We start from the raw sequence: 21,766 nt of genomic DNA, 5'->3' as shown, positions 1-21,766 counted from the left end.
GCTGCCCAAACGCAAACAGATTCTATTCCTCCCAACAGGAGACTAAACATGTGCATGTGGAGAACTACAGAAAGCGAGAGAGCGAAAGAGAGAGAGAGAGAGAGAGAGAGAGAGAGAGACAGACAGACAGACAAAGAGAGAGAGAGATAGAGAGAGAGAGAGAAAATCAGTGTGTGATTGTGTGTGTGTGTGTGTGTGTGTGTGTGTGAGAGAAAAAAAAAATCTATGTCAGTGTCTGATTGTGTGTCTGTGTGTGTGTGTGTGTGTGTGTGTGAGAGAGAGAAAAAAAATCTATGTCAGTGTCTGATTGTGTATCTGTGTGTGTATCTGTGTGTGTGTGTGTGTGTGTGTGAGAGTGTGTGAGAGAGAGAGAGAGAGAGAGAGAGAGAGAGAGAGAGAGAGAGAGAGAGAGAGAGAGAGAGAGAGAGAGAAGGATCCTAGCTGTGGGGCATCTTCATTAAGTCCTTTATGAGAAGTAGCGCGGTATAAAGTGGGAAAAAGAAAACACAGTGAGGTAACTCTTTATATAGCAACTGAGCTGCGGCCGCGCAGAAGACGGGAACTTGTTGTGCGAATTCCTCGCCGCCCGCGGTCTGGTTAGTGAACGCCGCCACACCGTCACCACCGCTTGAATCGATACACTACAATGCCGCCACACACATATCAACCTGTTAACAGCATATCCATCCAACGCTAACCTTGAATTTACACACACTCGGAATGTTTTTAAGTGGTCTAATCTTCCATGCACAGAGTACTCTCTCTGGGAGCAGATGCGTGTGTGTGCATGTGCATGTGTATGTGTGTGTGTGTGTGTGTGTGCGTGTGTGTGTGTGCGTGTGTGTGTGTGCGTGTGTGTGTGTGTGTGCGTGTGTGTGTGTGCGTGTGTGTATCTGTGTATCTGTGTGTTATGTGTATGTGTGTGTCTGTATCTGTGTGTCTGTGTGTTATGTGTATGCGTTTGTGTGCAATGGGGGGCAGGGAGGCCTGACTTCGCTCTCACTGCTGCCATCCCTCTCACTAGATGGCGCTGTGTGCTTTACAGACATGGCACCTCAGAGCTCGATTAAAGATTATGGACAGAGAAGGGGGGACAAAAACCACACTGAGGATAAAGCAGCCTTGCACACCAAAAGCAGAGGAGCCCTGCAAACAAAAGCCAGGCCCAGCACTAGTGCAGAGAGAGCAGACGCACATGCACGCTGGCCAACAAACAGACCTACGCCATTTGTCTCATCAGACAGTCTGCCTTCGCTTGTACACAATGTGTAAAACAATATGCAGTGTAAATAGTGTGTGGATAGCGTTATAATGGCTAGTGGGAATTTGTTCTCTCCAGTTCACCCATCTGTGAGTAGTGATCACACACACATAAAACAGACACACACACACACACACACACACACACACACAAAAACAGACACACATACACACAAAAAACAGACACAGATACACACACACACATACACACAAAAACAGACACACACACACACACACACACACACACACACACACAAAAACACACACACACACACACACACACAGACAAAGACACACACACAGACAAAGACACACACACACATAACCCATATCAGGTCTCTTATACCAGTGTGAGCGGATTATAAGGGGAGTGGAGAGTGCAGGCCAGGGTTTACAACGAGCGGACTGCCTTTAATTTATTTCTAATGGTTCCGAGCGCGCCTGTTTACAAACATCTTGCGAGGCTCCAGAGTTTATGGGCCACACGCCGCAAGGAAAATGACAGACTCAGCGGCATGTTTATGAAACGGACTGCACACTCGAGACGAACAGGCGTACGCGTGTGTGTACACACACACACACACACACACACACACACACACACACACACACACACACACACACATACATGTATACAATACACACACAATCGTAAATAAATACAGAAATACAACAAGGAGGAGGGTATTTCTTAAAAATCCTTTCAGGATATGGACTAGTGCAGTTGCTTTAGTAATTGTCAACGTTATGCGCTGGTTTCGAGTCAGTGGCTGAGACGAATACATGCAAACAAGCAAACGCACACATGCACAAACAAACAAACAAACAAACAAACAAACAAATGCACTCACAGCCACCAGGCACTCCTCGACGAAGGGGGTGAGCATGTGTGGACGGATGGTGATCATGATGTCCCTGAAGTCCAGTGCCGTGATAGTGCCGCTGCGGGCCTTGTCCCGCTGCACAAACGCCTGTCTGGCATGCTCCAGCTGCATCTCCTGCACACACACACACACACACACACACACACACACACACACACACAGACAGAAAAAATACACAGAAAAACACACCATCAGACATACAACGCACAACACAGCATTAACATAGCATACACATACAGTAAGCCCAAACAGTAACACCCACACTGGGCACAAACACACACCCACGCGGCGCACAAACACACAGACACACACCGGAAAATGAGAGAGAGGAGACTCCGAGTTTCCTCTGTGTGGTCTTTGATTACATCCCCATTATGCTGAGGGGGGATAGAGTGTTGACAACACAAGCAGATCAGTGCACTGGATCCAACTGAATGCCAGGGACAGGGCAAACAACACAGCCCATTTCAAAAGACCCTCTTCATGATGAAACGACTTAAAATACATGCATACGATGCATATACATTACATTTTTTACATATCTTTATATTCATGCTTATATTGAAGGCTATATTGGAATTGTAAGAGTGCAGTGTGTGTGTAATTGTGTGTGTGTGTGTGTGTGTGTGTGTGTGTGTGTGTGTGTGTGAGTAAGCCTGCGTGAAGTGGAGCGCACACAGGGGTGGGGTGGGGGGGGGGGCAGGACCAGAGATATTACAACAGAGACATCAGGAGAACAGACTTGGCGGAAAAGGGGGGGAGGGGGGGGGGGGGAGTGGGGGAGTGGTGTCAGCTATGCAAAATGACAACACCCATTCAGCCGTGATTTACTGCAGTACCACATTCACTCACTCGGCAGCACCGTGCCACCGTGGAGCCGAGGTATAATCACCATACCGATCCCCTACTGCACGGGTTTATAGCCATGTGGTGTTTGTCTATGATGGTGGTTTGATGCATTTGGGCTATGCATGCTGCTGTTGCATTGATCTAAGTGCCAAATTCCAGTGCTATCTCATTCTCATTAGTAAAAAGAAAACTCGCGCTTGTGTTTGACCAACTCTGAGAAACATGTGTCAACAGTGAGCTCTATCTATCCCAGATCAGGTATGAAAGAGTACACACACACACACACACACACACACACACACACACACACACACACACACACACACACACACACACACACACACACACGATACATCTGCAAGAGCCATCAAATGGGTCTCTTTCAAGCTCGCTCCAGAGTTCTGAAGACAACAACCCAGGGAAGCCTTTCAGAGTCATAATGGGCTTGACTCAATTTGAGTCATTGCGGACTTGAGCTTCATCAAAAGCACAGTCTGGAGAGAGTGGAGCTGCACAATGCCAGGCTGAGAAATGGTGTGCGACCTCAATATGGCCATCACCTTCTGGGAACCAACAGAAAAGCCTGTGCGACACATGGAATCCATTTTCACATATAAGATAATGCAATTAATGTCATAATGTTATACGAGGCAAAGATCACACAAAGAACACCTGAGGGCCATATTCCATGTGAAATGCTGTGCAACAGGGCATAGGGAAGCTATAAAATGTGTATTTCATACACATAAATACACAATAAATAAGTATATTAAATGGTGGTAGTGGGAAAACAAAACTGACAGCTACCCTGGCAGAGGGTACAAATATTACGAGAAACCTGAAGACCATATGGCTTAAAACTATGTAACTGGGGCACAGTGAAACAATAAAATGTGTGAATATTTTAAATGGTGGTAATGGAAAAGAAATACATTTCAGATTCCCGACAGAATGGACAGGGACAGAGGTGACCTAGGCCTTCCAGTGAGCAGGCCTTCTTGTCACTCACCACATGAATCCTCACGGGAGGAGTCCCTAATTGAGAATGACTTTAATAATATGTTATAACAATGTAATAATAATTCCAATCATATAAACCATTAGCCCTAAATGAAGAGACAAGGGGCTTTGAAGTTCAGTTTCGACGAGCTGGCTAGATTTTGCAATTCGCAAAAACGTCTAGTAGGCTCTGCCGTGTGGAGTAGTCAAAACAAGAGGAAAAACTGAGCTGGGGGGAGAGAGAGGGAGAGAGAGGGAGAGGGAGAGAGAGAGAGAGAGAGAGAGAGAGAGAGCGAGAAAAAAAAGATGCTAAACTTGCCAGAGCCAGGCACTGGACTCCATCAGACTCGGGCGAGCGCCACAACCACACAGCGCAGCACAACAATTGTGGCTCTGAACCTCACAGTTTACAGTTTTTAGCCTCTTAAAACCGTGAATGATTGAAACTGTGTGTGTTTCAGAGACAAGCACTTTTTCCCCTTTTTTCTTCTTCGATTTTCCTCCCATTTCTTTCCATTTACAATGAGTCGACCCTCCAAAGGGCAATATCTAAAACCACCCCAGCATTTATTGTTATTTTTAATTGTCCTCGGACTCGAATAAAAACATTTGACGAGGCACCTCTGTTTTGGCAGGATAATGGAAACCCAGAATTTGGCACGGGCTCTGCGCCACAAAAGTGTACTTTGGGGGGAAAAAAAAACAAAAAATAAAAAGACACTCTGGATCTCACCAACACCAACCAGGTTTTAACACCCCCAGAAAAAGAGTACAGTCCAAAACTGGTATGGAATCTTCAGACTGGTTCCCATAACAGAGTTTCTCTAAAGGCAAACGCCCACTGACAACATTTTTTGGCAGCAAGTCATGGAATGTAACATTCTGACACTTCCGTTCACATCAACACGGTGAAAATAAGACATTATTTAGCACTGGTTTGAGGCATAACAATGACAAACATATTGTTTGGCAATATGTATGTCATTATGCCATTACATCATCATGTTTAAAAGCCAAATAGGAGCTAGATTAGCTATATAGCATTAGTTACCAACAGTTGCTAATGGAAGAAATGTCGTGCTTTTAACCAATAATGCCATAAAAGTTGTCTAAAATGATCGAAAATGGAAAAAACATGTGGATTTAATGGAAAACCAAGCAATTTCTATGGACTTGATGCTCAAGAAATAGAACCTTGCTCTAAACTCTGTTGACGACGTGCAGACTCCATCAGTGGACTTTAATCCGTTAAGAATAATGAAATTCTAAACTTTGGCATCTCTTGGCACACGTCAGACACTAGGCGTTGGCCTTTAGATGACCATGGGTTTCCTTGGAAACCTCAGGGGTGTTCTTTCTTTCAGCTTAACAGAAATGCAAAACATACAAACAAAGACATTTTAACAGCTGGGCTGATTGTGAGGGACGATTATCTGTGGCATCTTTTGGCTTTAAAAAGAACCCATGAAGAGCTTCAAGTATCACTACTGAGCAAAGGGCTGTGTAGGCAATGGCAGTGGCACAAAGAGTTGACTGTTTGACTCGTCTCCCCATACCATCTCTTCACATGGCACCATCATCAGAATATAATTACATATCACTACACCTAAAAAGAATGAGAGACCCTTCCAGCCTATAGTCTAGTATTAGGCCTGTGATTGAATGGAAACCTGCCATATTGGTAAGCCGCAATATCGCTATCAAGTATTTTTTTTTTGTCCAATGTTCCTGCTGTTTTGTGCTGATCTGTATAACCGTGGATTCTGGATAGGTTCCATATCAATAAAATGTGGTATTATTATTATCAATGTCAATATTAACTGTCTCAGTTGAAGTCATGGTCGATAAAATTCGGCTAATATTAAGACATTTGAAGGAAGGGACATTGTAACATTGTAGGTTCTTAGAGAGAGAGAGAGAGAGAGAGAGAGAGAGAGAGAGAGAGAGAGAGAGACAGAGAGAGAGAGAGAGAGAGAGCAACCTTTCACGTTACATTACGTCGCTCAATAGCGCTCTCTCTCTCTCGTCCTGGGCTTGAGTTATGAGTGCATGTCCTGGGGAAAGCCATTACATTTCTCCCACACTGGATTAGTTCACTGACAAACAGCCATGAAATCACTCCAATGGAGGGCAATAAAATGAAGTGAGAGCAATAAGCCAATTTCACGTTTAATCCTTGCTTTAGTAAACCATGGCCTGGTATGAAGCACTCGAGACAACTGAAGTCAAACAGGGCAAAGTCTTAAATAAAATGAAGAAAAAAGAAAAAAAAAACTACACCACCCCAGCTACACGTTTAATATCAATGCATAGCTCTCGCCGAAGCATTCCCCTACAGGCCATATGGTCCATGTTAAGCGTAATATAAAAAGCTCATTCAGATATACAGAGCGTCGGTGCAAACTTGGCACGCCTAAACCCCTTCCACCCTCACAGCCCCCCGATCCCTCTCTCTTTTTCTTTTTCTCTCTCACTCTCTCTCTCTCTCTCTCTCTCTGCGACAGATTTTAGGTCTAGACGGAAGATTGGAAAATGGCTAGCACACTGCCGCAAACACGAGAAAGCACGCAGTGGCCGCGCCAGCAATCCCGGGGCTTATCCGAGCAAGCGGAGCAGACTAGCCTTACCTGTGCCGGCAGAGTCCGTAGGACCACATGCAGAGGAGGTGGGGGTGGGTGTGGGGGTGGTGGGGCAGGGGGTTACGTCAGCTAATGGGAAACAAATGCCACGCGTGTAACACAACCCCCGTGTTTCATTAATGACTAACTAGGTCAATGTGCTCACTCGTGTTTGGGGGGGGGGGGGGGGTACAGCTCCCTAGGAACACATATGATTTGGTGTAGCAGGCCCAGGGCTCGGAGTGATATCAAACAGGCTGATCACCCAGCTTCTTTGTGACAACCCACAATCTTTTTTTTTTTTTAAGACGAGGTAAACTTTTTTTGTTTTTTAGTGTCTGTCAGTCAATCTCTCATGTCAATTCTCCGATGGCAACACGCACCACATGTACTATGCACTAGCCTACATCTTTATTCTTTAGAATTCAAATATATTGTGCCTCTTTACTGCAAGCACTCTTACAAATGGAAGATATCAAATCTGTCTGTTAGTTTGTTTATTTGTTTATTACTGATGTTATCAAGCATAGCAGACCAAGCCAAACGTGTGCAGAGTGCACTTTATGTCAGGTCAGTATAAAAATGTTATCCACTTGTGCAGGTCCTACCAGCAGCCCTGTTATTGTTTAGTTTAGTATTTTTCTGTTGGCTCACTCACACCCAAACAGTATGTGTTTGTTGTTATGCGTGTCTCTTTTAACATCTGGGGCTGGAGCTCAAGGGAGTGTGATGAGCCCACGGCCCCCAACCACAGAGCCCTTCTGGGGGACTTAATTACACCTTATCCCCCCACGAGGAACAGGTAGACACACTGCACTGTGGGAGACACAGGAGCCAGAGAATAGGGACTGTCGGGAAGGAAAGAGAGGGAGGAACCGAGAGAGAGAAAAAGAGGAAGAGGTGGTAGCGAGGGACTGGATTAGGAAGACAGAAAAAAATGGGAGCGATAGAGTCTACAGGAAAGGCGGGGATGGGAAACGGACAGAGAAAGAAAGGAGTGACAAAAAAAGGAGGAGAAGAGAAGGAGGAGAAGAGAATAGAGGTGGAGAGAAGAGAAGAGATGAAGCAAGACAAGGCAAGGCGTTGAAAGATGAGAAGAAGAAAAAGAGCATGGAAGAGAAGAGTAGAGAAGAGAAGAGAAGAGAAGAGAAGAGAAGAGAAGAGACCCATCAGATACACAGCCAAGGCCTGACATACCAGCAAGAACTGGGTGAACTCTCCGTAGCTAAGGTGCTTCTTCCGGTCCTTGCCAAAGTGCAACTGCACAAACTCAGAGTCCCAGTTGAAGGGGATGTGCTGGTGGATGGTGGTCTGGCTGAACACTTGCTTCACGTCCTCTGTAAAACACAACAGAGGAGTCCAACTCAATTTACTGTGTCACTGAGCAGACACCCGACTCGTTCACTAGAAAAAGGTTCAGAGTAGAACAAACTGCTAAGAGATAAGACGTGCAAAAAAAGCAATGATAACAATCGTTTAGATAAAGGGAAGGACAGTCAGTCAAAATGTAAAGGTACTGTATCTGAGACGGCGAAACGAGATATATTTTTGCATGCAACACTTGTCTGTATTTAAATAGCCGCTGGAGTAAAACAAGAGATTACATGCGAAAACACAAAAGAACAGCCTGTCTGTTTCTGATTATATATAAAACAAACAGTTTAAAACAGAGCAGAGATGGGAGGCGAGCAAGACACAGAGAGAGGCTAACAGAAAGAAAGAGGGAGAGAGTGAGAGAGGAGGAGGAGAAGGAGAATTCTGCTCACCCCATACTTCTTGGAGCGAGACATCTTAAGCAGGTTTTATGCTTTAATGAGGCTGTAAATGCGGAGCATTACTGCAGAGTAACACTGCTCTCCTGGCCCAGACCTGCACTTATATTCTCAGCCTTTATGGAGCTGTCAACACTCAAGTTCTCCTTTTTTTCTCTCTTCAGTCTCTCTCTCTCTCCTTTTCTCACTCTCTCTCTCCTCTGTTGATTCTGCTTGGCTTGAGTACAATCACAGGTTGCGTGCATTCTATGTTGCAGGTTTATTAACTCCATTTCACCTAATTATTAAAAAATAACAGCGCCGTAATATTACGATCACTGCATAATTTGAACTTCTAAGATTTTTCCACATCCACCTTTGAGAAATCCATTTACTTACCTACATAAAAAGGCTTATTTGAAACATATATATAACGCAACATAAAACGAAATTACAAACATGACAGTAGGTATTAGACACACCTATTTACTACTTGGAAAACAAGAGTGGCTTAAAATAACATACTGAGACCATTAATGCTTTTAATATGGTTATAAAGTGGCAAAGTTATTTTCATATTGACACAGAGAAGCCGTTTAATCAAAGGAAAGCCGAGAAGAAAACTCTGTAATTCATCACGATAAAGCGAGTCTGACACAACAATAATCTCAGTCACGCGTTATTTGCACTGCATGCAAAGAAAGACGGAATCTTAAACCATAGCAAATACTGCAGTTTAAGACATTGAGCTCCTTTCACTTCTGCATTCCTCTTATTTACAAAAAAAGTAGAGAGCACACAACATACCATTAAATATTCCAATTAACCTTTACTGGCTCTGAAAAACAACAGACCTCTTAATTAGGCTCTGAAACGTCACAACGAAATCTTTTAATTGAGCCTTTTAAATGCAAAAATTTACATATGTGCATATATAATCACACAAAATGATCTTACTCCCCACCGACTCCAACAATTAGAGCTAAATTTCCTTTCTCCCTACCTGTGCCTGAGTTATGTGCTTTGCATTCCAAATCAGGCCCCCCCAAACCTAACGCACATCATCCTGGGAAGGCAGAAATTCGAGCTTGTTTAAATCAATTAGGCAAATTCGAGAAAAAATGCGACGTGTTCAAACTGCCTCCAAAGGTGCCAGTAGCACAGCATTAAGGTAATGCCATCCGTCAAACACCCACACCTTCTCCATCCTGATCAGAGCCGACACCTCCCCGTCACCCTGATGGTGGGAGTTGGATTGAGCGCTTCTCGGCTGTAAATAAAACAGTCGTTTAGCTTTTAAGAAGACGCGTGTGGTGGGAGTCTGTAATACCAACCCGGCAACTCTCCCCACACATTATAACTGACACTGACTTGTATTAAAGCATATTGCAGACACTAATAAATGTTTTGTGAAAAGACAAAATAAAAGAAATGATAAAAAAAAAAAAAAAAAACGCAAATGGTCAAACTAGGCAATGGGTAGAGCTGAAGGAAGGTCTCCTTACCAAAAGTGGCTACGCCATTGCCAGTTTTGTCAAACAGCTGGAAAGCGACCATGAAGAGGGCGTCAGGCGCGCAGAGCACCGACTCGAAGGCCAAGAACTCCGGAAACGAGATCAACCTGATAGAGAGATAGAGAGAACAGAGAGAGAGAGAGAGAGAGAGAGAGAGGGGCAAAGATAGATAGAGCAGTCTTTTAGTCCAGCCAGGCATTGCATTACTCCACAATGATTGAGTATCATTCACTGATTACTGCGGCTCACATTGAAACAAGCAAGCCTCTTATTTCTATTGTGCCACACTTGACTCGGCGATTGTTTTGTTCTCTTCTGTAATTATTGGTATGAAATGATCACGGAGGAAAGTGTTTAAACAACCGGTCTAGACTCGGGCCTCAGGCTTGACTAAACGGCTAAACAAATGGCCTCCACAGGCTATCCATCTGAGGCAATCTCCAGTCAAGTGCTCCCCATTCGACTTGTCAGCTGTCATTACCTCAGAAGCGCACTATGACAACACGGAACAAACTCTCACTACATCATCGCAGGAAGATGTGGTCATCCACAAATATCGTATGTGATTTACTGAAGACTATCACAAATAGTCACAAACTATCACCAAAAATGGTTCTCCTCTGTGATTTCCTGAAGAGATATTTGGAGATAACATACAAGTCAAAATATCTGAAAATAAATTAAAACACTGTACGGTCTGAAATAAATGGCAAAGAGGCAATTGTTGTGCACACAGACATTATTTAATGCAAATGTGTGAAGCCATTTGTAGACACACAGCAACACACTGCAGTTGATACTACTCTATCAAGCAGCAGTGTGTACTGCACACACAAATGTTACTGGAGTGCAAAAAGCAAAAAGGACATCAGCTCATCACACACACACACACACACACACACACACACACACACAGCCCAGTTCACACCACTGATCAGCCAACACCATTTGAGCACAGCCATGAGGCCCCTGGGGGAGACCAGCGCAATCTACTCTTCGCTGAAGTTCAGCTCAAAGTTGCCACGGCTCCATTATGAAATTCACAAATGGATACAGTCATTACGCCGGGTCAGTCCTAATGAGCAGTCCTCTATGGGTGCGTCTCTAATTTATTTCAATTTCCAGGGAGCAATGATTACATTTTCGTGGCCATTCTAATTAATTTTGTTACTGATGAAATTCAAAAGTGGAAGAGAGAGAGAGAGAGAGAGAGGGAGGGAGAGAGGGAGGGAGAGAGAGAGGGGGGGGTTGTGTTGTTCGCTTCCAGAGTGTCGAAAATCAGGCGTATTGCAGAGTCAAGCATAATTGTTTTATTAACTAAGCTGGTGGTTTTCAGCACCGTGGCCTGCTGTTAGGGAGTGGGTGGAGAAGGGGGAAGAGAGAGCGAGAGAGAGAGAAAGAGAGAGAGAGAAAGAGAGAGAGATATATATATATATATAGAGAGAGAGAGAGAGAGGAGGGAAAAACATGCATCAGCTCAGGCCATGCTTCAGCGGACCAAAACAAAAGAAACAACAGCAAACATTGCTGTCTGTGCTTGATTCCTTTCAAACAAAAATAACTAAATAAATAAAATAGAATGAAGAAGAAATGTCTTCAAACATACTGTGAGGGCCATTATCATGTAACAGCAAACATTCATCACAATGTCACAAAGTCTGCAGGGGTCTATAAAATGTGTTTAATAGCGAGGAGTGGACAGAGTGCATTGCGTTCACTTCAACTGACCTACTCCACCCAACCCTTCATCTCTAACCTAAGATCTGATGTTGTGTGGCTTTGGGGGTTTATGCATACCAAGACCAAACCCATACAATGCACTCACTGGGCAGACATCTTTCCCTGGTGCCTACACTGAGGATGAAGTACATGATGGTTGATTAGCAATGCCTTGACTACTAACATAACAACGACCCGAGAGTGGGGTAAAGAAAAAAAGAAGACGCAATGCCATAGCGCTGCAGCGCAAACCAAAACCAAGACTCTCAATAATCAAATCAATGTCGAATCTCCTCCAACCATCAACTCACATGGCACGGGCCCAACAGTCCTGCAGCGTCGGCTTGCAGGAAGACAGACAGCGCTAAACAAACTGATTTTGGGTATGTGAGCAGATATATCTGCATTCTGTGGCAGAGACCGAGGTCAGATTCTTGCCTTTTGGTTTGCCAGGATTTGTCGTTGGTTTCTATTATCTACAAAAAACACACACACACACACACACACACACACACACACACACACACACACACACACACACACACAGATTGCACAAGAGGCAATTGTGGTTCTGAAACCTATTGTCAGTTATTTCCCTTTCTCTCCAGAAAAAAAAAAAAACAAGTGTGAAAACTCGAAAACACATTTCCATGTAATTGACAGTGGTGTCTTCTAAAACCTTAAGCGAGATAAGTGGGAGTGGCAGTGGGGTGGTGGTGGTGGTGGCAAGTTTTCAGTCTTAGCGCTAAGCTTCAGCCTTAGAGCAGCCTTCAGCGCCCTGACAGGAGAGTACTAAGCAGGAGAGCATCTTCGGAGGAGGCCTCGTCCACTCCTGTCCCCCTGTCATGAGGCCTGAGAGCCATCACTGACGGAGCAACGAGCAAACGTAAACACGTGTGCAAGACAAGGCTAAATAAGACAAGCGAGAGAGAGAGAGAGAGGGAGGGAGAGAGAGAGAGAGAGGAAAGGAGAGCAAGAGAGATAGAGAGAGAGTGCCAGAATATTTGGCTTTTTCCACCCCATAGTGCACCTCCATGGCCTGGCGAGAGCGTGTTCACATTCACGCGTCCGCACTGCTATTTTCCCAGCGTGATTTCTTTACAAAGTTTTAACCCCCGAGAGACTATGGGATTTCACACTTGGAAGGATTTTTCCATTTAGGTAGGAAAAACAGAGAGAGAGAGAGAGAGAGAGAGAGAGAGAGAGAGAGAAAAAGACAGGAGGAGAAGGTGGGGTGGTGAAATAGACTGAGACATCTTCTTGAGTCAGCAGGGATGTGCACATCTGCAGAATGTCTGATTTCCAGCCGTTGGCAGGACGCCTCTATCACAGGCCTGGCAGAGCCTGATGGATGTCACCATATCACTTGATTTAGCATTTCACCAGAGGGAAAGGAGGGAGGGAGGGGAGGGGGCACACCAACCCTGTTTGCATTTAAAATGCCGAGCAGATTATTACCGGTGACTCAGTTCATTCACACATGAACCTGACTCTGGTTGAAAAACATTTATTTTCACGGGAGATAACATACACACCTGCACAAAAAAATGATAGTATAAAAAAAATAAAATATATATTGACCACTATTTTAGTGTGATTACATGTTTTGATTTGATTTGATTGAATTTGATTGAGTTTGATTGTCCAGAATACATTGCCACTATGGTCATCAATGCCATTCAAATGTTTAGCGTGGCTGAAACTTGGTTACGGTCAAGCTAAAGTATCACACACATTTTATTTGTCATAGGTATCCTTCTCATAAACACATCAGTATTCAGTTCATCTAGTATTCAAAACCTCATAAGCAAGTACAAGAATTCCACTACGTATTTTTTTCTTCAAAAATTTATTGAAACACTGACTGATACCTAATTTAATCCAGCCATGTTTTTTTGTCATCCTGTTCAGCATTATTTATTTGATATACAGTATCTGATACATACACTTCTTGATATTTTTTTATCCAACCCAAATAAACAAGGTTTCTATAGAGACTGCAGCCGCAGGATCCTTTGATAGATTTTATCCTGTAATAGCTTTTCGCGCAGCCATTTATCTATCTCCCGAGCCACACAATGTGGTGAATGGCTGCGCAATTACAGTGAGCGGAGTGAGCGCGAGTGTGAGTGCGTGTGCTCTGGTGTTCTCAGTCTCTCCCTGTTTAAAGCACTACCACCCCCCCCCCCCCCCCCCCCCACACACACACACACACTCATCCATGCCCCCCCCTCCACCATCTATGACCACATGCACTCCGCTCCGCCACACGCCGGCTGGCCCAGGTGGTTACCGTGGCAACGCGGTTTTCTTTTTGACTTACCCTACCATTTTATTGGCTGTCATTATGTATCATTAAAAACATACATATTAATGTAAAAGAAAGGAGTGCGAGTGCAGGGTGGAAGGGGCTGAAGAGGAAGAAAAAAGGTGGAAGAGAGAGAGAGAGAGAGAGAGAGAGAGAGAGAGAGAGAGAGAGAGAGAGAGAGAGAGAGGTTACACTGAGAGAAACATCAAAAAACCTGAAGGGCTGGACCTGTAAGGACATTTTACTTTGTATTTACTACCTCCTGCCATGATGAAATAACATGCTAATTTTGGATGCACCTCTGGCCAGACCACTACATTCACAGTGTGTTTACAAGTGTGTATACAAAACGAAAACTATTGTCACCTTTTTCAATATAAGTCCGTATGGCATTTATTATAATATAACAGAAAACAAAATGCATGCAGATGGAAGAAAAGGATCAAATAAATCCCACGAACACAAAATGCCAGATCACACACACGCATAGATTCACACAAATGCAAACGCAAACGCACACGCACACACACACACGCATAATGTCACCTCCTCATTGACCTACTGCAGCTGAATACTGACCCATTCTTTGTCTGGTCCACCACCCCCGCCAGCAGAGCAGTGGCCTCCCTGGACAGGCGGGTGTCTGTGTGTGCGTGGAGGAATCGGGACACAAAGTCCTCCGGGGACATGTAGTGCTCATCATTCTTGTTAATGCTGGCATACTGCAAAAAGATTATTTTGAAGACGATACAATGTGCTCAGTGACAAGAGGGAACATTTAACCATCAACTGTTAAAATACAAAGCGCATGCACAGTGCAAACTTCTGTGTGCATTCCTTACTACAATTTAACATTAATGTAAAGTAGCATTCATTATAGAATAGCTAGAAGAATTCATTCTTAAAATAGTTAAACATAACCTTGGAGTTGCTCCCGACTTACTCTATCGGCAGAGCAAACAGGTAGCTGACCAGTCATTTTGCAGTTAGACGAAGACAAAACAATGAGATTCTGCCTTGAGATTCAGATCCCAGAGCAGGAACATCTCTTCTGCCAAAAGGCCAATGTTATGCTACAAGGAACTGTGACCATGACTCACCTTAAGAAAAATGACCTTGAGCTCAGCAGGATCGGCCCTTCTTGGCAGAACTACCTGTCAAAGCAATAATAAAAGAGATAAATGAAATCTGTGCCAAAACAAAAAAAAACTATTTTAAGTATTTTTACTTATTCTGGTGCTTTACTTTATTCATGTGCCCGCATTGGATGTTGGCATCATGCCCAACTTAAACCTCGCGCATTACTGTTAATATCAACAAATGGATGTTTTTGGCTGTAGGTTCGCGTTACACACACTGATCATTTGGTGATGTCTTCGGAGTTCTCTGACGTTATGAGTTTTGACAGTGGCAGACAGCAGTTTGGCATTATCAGCCTAACAGTTGTTTCTGATTATACTTATAAACATGTGCGGTCTCACAACATCCAGGAAGAAATTATCGCGCTTAACTTCGGCTGGCAGCAAAATTCTGACGGGCTGTCATTCTGTTCACGTGAGTGTTGGCTGGTGGAGCAGAAAGAACCGTGATTGTTATGTCGCACCGCTTGGTAAGGTGCATCAGTTCTAGTACGTCAACTTACAAACCACTTCTGAATGTAGGATGGGCGAACCGGCTGACAGAATATAGACTGCTGAATTCTGCAGGGCACTTGTTGGAAAGAATGATCTGTTGCAACTAGACATGGTGGGGTTACTGCATGGTGCAGAGTGCTTTGTGTGGGTGGTTCTCTGGTTTTATGGCCAGAGACAACTTAGTTATCCACACATAATGTCCCAATGTCATTGAAAGAGGCTAATGTTAACCTCGGACATTATCTTAGCAGGCTAACTAGCCATTCATCCCAGCTACTTGAATGTAATCTTGTAAGTAATCTTGTCGGTTATTTAAGGTCAAACATTTCCAGTGGGTCTTGTGTATGCATGGTGGATGCATTTTACATATGCTGTCAAATGATGAACTGACATCGTTGAAAAGTTGTCTTTTCTGCATGAAAAAGGGGCTTACCTTTGCTGTCATGCTTAGCAATCGTTCCCAGGGATGACTTCCTAGTACGCGATGACGTTACCATGGAGATTACGTGCTGGAGCTCAGTCTGTGCAGAGAAAAGCAGACTGAAAGCGGCTCAAGGGTCCACGTGGTCTTGTAACTAGCCTACAAAACGGCTTTGACACGTGAAGTCAGAGTCAGTCTGATGATTAGGTCCAGCAAGTTAGGTTTGCTGTTTATGTCATATGCTTCTTAATTCGAAGCATAAGCTACAATTTAAATTGAAATGACACCTTGACTGGATCACAGACTAGGCCTACCAGTGCCTTAGGGCTAGGCTTGTGCTCTTAGGCCATGGGCTAAAATAACTGTTATATGTCATTAATGTATGATTGATACAATTATAAAAATTAAAAAAAAAAAAGTATATAAATGATGCTGCACAGTCTTTATGTCACACATTTGGTCCAAATTTTTTTTAAATTCATCTTTGCTGCTTCCAGCATTTGTGACTACAAAAGCTAAGGTTAACATTACCTACAACATAAAAACAATTTAAAAGGGAGCAAAGGCCCCTAATGCTAGATGGCCTTCAAAGAAGATGCATTTGGCGCTCAAAATAATTCATAGCTTTTTCCAAGTAGCTCTAAGGATTCCTGGTGCACAGCCGTGAACCACAGTGTTTTTCACAGCATGCGTTCTGCTCCTCTAAAAATGGGCTCCGCTGGGGTGAATGTGCTTCCCCCAAAATATTTATGGCACCAGGAAGATGGTTTATTGGGAAAAATTGCTCTGAGTAATATTTGTAATAAAAGAATGTGAAGCTAGAGCTCAGAGTCCCAAATTATGTTGAATGAATACCGATAATTTTCAGATCTGGATCTGGCATTTTCAAATTGAAGCACTTTTCCTATGGACATTATTTGCCTGTGACATTTACACAAAATGGCATTCTTACATTAAGCTACTTGCATGCATGATAAATAAGTGTGTAAACAAACATCACTGAATCATAAACTGAATCATATATGACAAAAAAATGTACAAAATTTAGAAAACAGAATGCACGACAGTCCGTCTTCAGTAAATGACTTGGTAGTTTTGCTTGGGACCTCTGACATGACATGACCTCATGTATCCTGCCAGTGTCCTGCAAGTTGGGTTGTTGAAGAGGGGAGACGGGACCGACTGTCTGGGCCTCAAGCCACTATTTCAAGTCATCTAAACTGTCTTTTAAAAATAGCGCCACTTATAAACAAATGATTGAGGGCCCACTTTGTAGCTCTTGTTGCCGAGCACGGGTCCCTCTATTAGCGGTCATTGAGAGGGAACCCTGAAGGTCGGCAGGGTTAAATACTTTCTATTTTTAGCGACAGAGACGTCGCAGTGGGGCTTCTGAGCGGCGCGTCTTTATTTGAAATGCTGACAGGTTAATTGTCCTTTTTCAAGCACTGATGTCAATGTGCAGTGTGGTCCCACTTTTATTGCATCAGGCTGTCATTCAAGGCTGTTGTCTGCTCTTTCGCACATTCTTTGTGGACCTACGAAGTTCAGCAGGTTTTGTGATTAATGTTCAGTGGTCTTTCTTTCTTTCTCTTCTCCAAAACTCTCTCAATACAACTGAAGTCAATATGGATTTTAAATACAAACTGGAGGTGCGTTGAGTGATTCTCCTTGCCATTAAATACAAGTTTTACAGATATATTGGAAAAACACTCTGCTGGCCATTATTTTTGATAAAAATGTCAAATATGTCATCTGCAATGAAGGCATTGGGGATATGTTGGATGAACATATTTGCAATAATGCATCACAATCATGAGAGTCTCCATATCCATTAAAATATAGGCTTGGCGTGAGAATAACAAAATAACTCCTTCTGCTTTTACTCTCATCAAACTGAGAGACACCAGACCTACATAAAAAAAGATATAACGCAGAGAGTGCACATGGGTGTCAACCACATTTACATAGCCCCTTAACAGAGTTTTTTGTTTACATTTAAGTAAAGGAGTGTTTGAACAACATCCAGTATAAACAACTTTGACACTAGACCAAGAGCTGAATATGAGCTACTGACAAACGCAGGTCCTAGAAATCCTGGAGTATACGTTTCCCATACAACTACAGCAATTAACACTGAACTAACATGGTAATGCATGTTCAACTAATCAACAACTAACTATTAACAGTTTCCTAAAATGGTTGGACCAACATACTATTTAGGCTTAAGTTTGAACTATGATAGTTTCTGACCTTCAGTAGTTCGAACTAACGTGGTTAATGACGTATAGCACATGGAATGGCGCACTTGACAATCACAGACTTGTGATGGGCTACCTCAGTTTCATCTGCGCATTATCTTTTTTTTTTTAGTGATCAACTGTCCCAGGTCACTGCTGCTCCTGGAAGGTAATAATTTAGTTCTTTAAACTGACAGGGAATGTAAGGATTGTGAGGAATGAAGTCAGAATCACAATCATTTAGCCCTAATCTTATGGATGCTATTGAGTTTACATTTTCTCTACATAGGGCCCCCCCCACCCCCCACACACACACACACACACACACACACAAACACACACACAAATATGCCTCAAACAAGCTATATTTTCCATACTCATGCAAGGACACACCTCACACAGAGATCGCCACCCACCACACTCACTCACTCACTCATTCCTCTCCTCACAAACTCCTGGAGGACGTCGGCTTCTGAATGACTCTGTTCAACATCTTTCAGTTCAAATGAGGAGCTACACTAAACATGCTCTGGGGGCATCTGGGATGGGCCGAAACCAGGCCCTCTGGAGGGACGGGGCGGATGCGTCCAGGGCACTTTGAGAAGGTCCAGGCGAGAGGGCTTTAGCCGCCTCCCAGAAGGAGGTAGGGAGAGAAAAAGCGAAGGAGAAGAAGAAAAAAACGATGAAGAAACAAGAGCCCACACTCATACAACCTGCAACCTGAGAGGACACAGGGACCCCTCCCCAAAAAAACCTGGCTAAACGGACCCAGATGAGCCCCCCGCCAAACACCCAGCCCAGGCACTCTGGTGTGTGTCTGAGAGATGGAGGGAGGGATGGATGGAGGGAGGGAGGGAGAGAGAGAGAGAGAGAGAGAGAGAGAGAAAGTAGAAGAGCAATCTGCTGTTCTTTCTCTTTCTCTCGGGCTGTTGCTGGAATCTTTCAGGGCTCCTGTGCTTTCTCATAATTATGGATCACAGGGCCCAGCAAGCGGCGTGGTGGGAAATTATCGGCGGGCGTTTGTCTTTGAACGGCACCAAAGCACATCAGCAAATCTTTAAGTCTTTTCCTTTTCCTCTTCCTGGGCACTTGCCACCTAGATGGAATGGAGCTATGGGGAGAAATCTGCACTGCATGCTGATCTGCTGATTGTAATGAGTCCAAGCAAAGTCTCAAAAACAAAACAAAAAGAAAAATAAGCTAAAATGTAGACACTAAGTGTAGCCTACTTGCTGTAATAAGATAATCTGCATTGTGTTTGTATTTACAGCTTACATTGACACAAAATATTCCCTATAATTAAAAAAAATATGATAGCTGCTGAGGAGATTTAGGGTCTATTTTTTAAATGGTTATGAAGCTCTTTAAGGAACCCTGCCAAACATGTTTTTGTTTGACAAGACTTCACTTGAAATGAATTGACTGTCTGATGTGTACTGCATAACTATGTAGGCTACTCTACTGTGTTGCTGGGGCTTTTACTTATGAGAAGTCCTTTGTTCTCATGGTTACCACACACACATGTCAGATAGAAACAGAAGCTCAAAACAAAAATCACCAAGGAAATGTCAGGCTTTGTAGTCACTTCAGTCCACTCTGGGGTTTGGCAAACAAATAGTTTTTTGGTGGCTTTTTATTTGTATTTTTACGTCTAATTCAGCTTGAACCGCTTAACATGCAAACTTTGTTGAAACAGTTGCACAGGCCTATTTTTGATAACTTTATTCAGTTTGTTTTGATTTTCCATTGAAAAAATGCATTGTGGAATCTTTGTCGCTTTAAAGGTAAACTATGCAGTATTGGCAATTTCCTTACTGTTTTTTTTCCAGTTTTTGCTTATTTTTCGCTAGCTCTGTCATGACGAATGTCTGAGAAACTCCATCGCTACCTTTTTCTAGCCGGTGCCTGGCGTGTATGTGTATTTGAATGCAGTAAAGCAATTCGTTACACTCGTTATACTTCCTGACACTGAGGCCGTCGGCCCGCCGGCCCACAGTTGCAAGGGTGGTTTTTCCGCTCACAGGCGCTAGGGAGAAGCGAGACGGCCACCATTCAACCCGAAAAAAGTCATATAACCATTCCAATGACTCTGAAGCTGGTAAATGAAGGTAAATTAAGCTACAAAACTTGCATATTAAGCTAAAAAAACCTGCATAGTGTGACTTTAAACTGACATCATAATATAGGGCATAATAGGGCAATCAACCTGGTCGTACCCAGAGCCGGAGCCTCTATAGTTGACAACTGCTCAACTTCTCGGCGTTGAACTAGTATTATAGTAAGTGTTTATATGGACATTCGTAAACATAATATTCCGATATCAACCCGATTCAGATTTCTGATCGCCTTAACCCAAATAATATCATAGTCAGAATAAGCAATAATCGAATGAAGACATGTGGAGCCTATTCTGATCTTATTGCATTATTGAGATGCATTGTAGGCAGGTACTTTAATCGCATTATAAGGTCCTATTTGAAGTTTCGGTGCAGAAACAATTACAGAAGGAATGTTGGGCACTAATTACAAAGATTCTTTGAAACCTTGATCAACCGTCTTCTAGATATAATCGGACTATGCTGTGTAACATGCAAACGGGAATATGAATTGAATATTCCCAGGTCCATTGATACCAGGCAACTTCCATACTCATCCATTCATCTCTCCCTCTATCTGTCTATCAATATCCATCCATCTATGATCTATCTATAGCTACTTGCAGCTTTGTTCTGCTAGACTGCTAGCTCTTCAAAGGCCCCCCTTCTTTGTCTCCTCCATTCATCCAGGAATATTGATACAAGGCATCTTCCCTTCTCATCCATATCATCTCTCTCTATATATACTGTACATCAATCCATTCATCCATCTGTTTGTCTATTAACATCCATCCAGCGTAGCAATTGCCCTAGAGACCTCTTTGCATGCACTGGTAGTACTGTTGAAATCCAAAGAAGTACTGTACAGCACCAGTGAGTAAACTGAGATAAATAGGAAAAAATGGCAACGGCAGGGACATCTCAGCCCTTTAATGGTTTCTCCCCACATACCCGCCCACACACACACACACACACACACACAAAACTGCAGTGCAGCTTTGTGGGTGTCTGTGGCCAGTCAGTCACCAATGAGCAATGACATGTTCCATGATTTTAAATGGCACTGATTTTCAGGCCACAAAACCCTTGGCTTTAGTCCTATTTTCTAAAGAAGGAGAGAGAGCTTTCTAACCTCCCACATCTGACTTAAGCTGACATGTATGCATAGAGTTAATTACTTAGAAGTGTTTAACTGCTTGTGTGAAAATATGGCAACATCACTTTACTCTTGATCTTCAATCCAAAATCTTCAGCAATCAGTAGTGTTGGAAGTTGTTTGGTGGTCTAAGCAAAGGATGTGATGTTACCATTCTTTCTGTAGGCCTATGGAGCAATAATAAATATATTGCTGTTCAGTGTGATGTCGTGTCGTGATTCATTTAACATTGCCTATGTAATAAATGTTCTCCATTAAGTTTAAACCAAGTGTGTTAATCAGGCTTAAATAAAAGACTCGTATGATTCTGCTATTCAAAC

At 43.2% G+C, this 21,766-nt stretch overlaps 1 protein-coding gene across 2 annotated transcripts in view; it reads right to left on the bottom strand.

The window, feature by feature from the left end:
- The window catches only part of LOC121696232 (calcium-binding mitochondrial carrier protein Aralar2), a 47,332-nt gene extending 31,288 nt beyond the window's left edge, over positions 1–16,044 (bottom strand). Inside the window, exons 1-6 of one of the 2 annotated variants that reach the window (XM_042077592.1) lie at positions 15,970–16,044; positions 15,003–15,056; positions 14,482–14,624; positions 9,867–9,982; positions 7,808–7,947; positions 2,112–2,258 (exon numbers count right to left, since the gene is read on the bottom strand). In XM_042077592.1, coding sequence (XP_041933526.1) covers positions 2,112–2,258; positions 7,808–7,947; positions 9,867–9,982; positions 14,482–14,624; positions 15,003–15,056; positions 15,970–15,981 — 612 coding nt within the window. In that variant the 5' untranslated portion in view covers positions 15,982–16,044. Of the gene's footprint in view, positions 1–2,111; positions 2,259–7,807; positions 7,948–9,866; positions 9,983–14,481; positions 14,625–15,002; positions 15,057–15,147; positions 15,431–15,969 lie in introns of those variants that run through there. The other variant, XM_042077593.1, reaches the window with a different exon arrangement.
- Between the last annotated feature and the right edge of the window lie 5,722 nt (positions 16,045–21,766).

This window comes from Alosa sapidissima, chromosome 21 (assembly GCF_018492685.1).
Source record: "Alosa sapidissima isolate fAloSap1 chromosome 21, fAloSap1.pri, whole genome shotgun sequence".
Taxonomy (NCBI): Eukaryota; Metazoa; Chordata; class Actinopteri; order Clupeiformes; family Clupeidae; genus Alosa; species Alosa sapidissima.
This window is presented reverse-complemented; position numbering and strand designations above follow the sequence as displayed.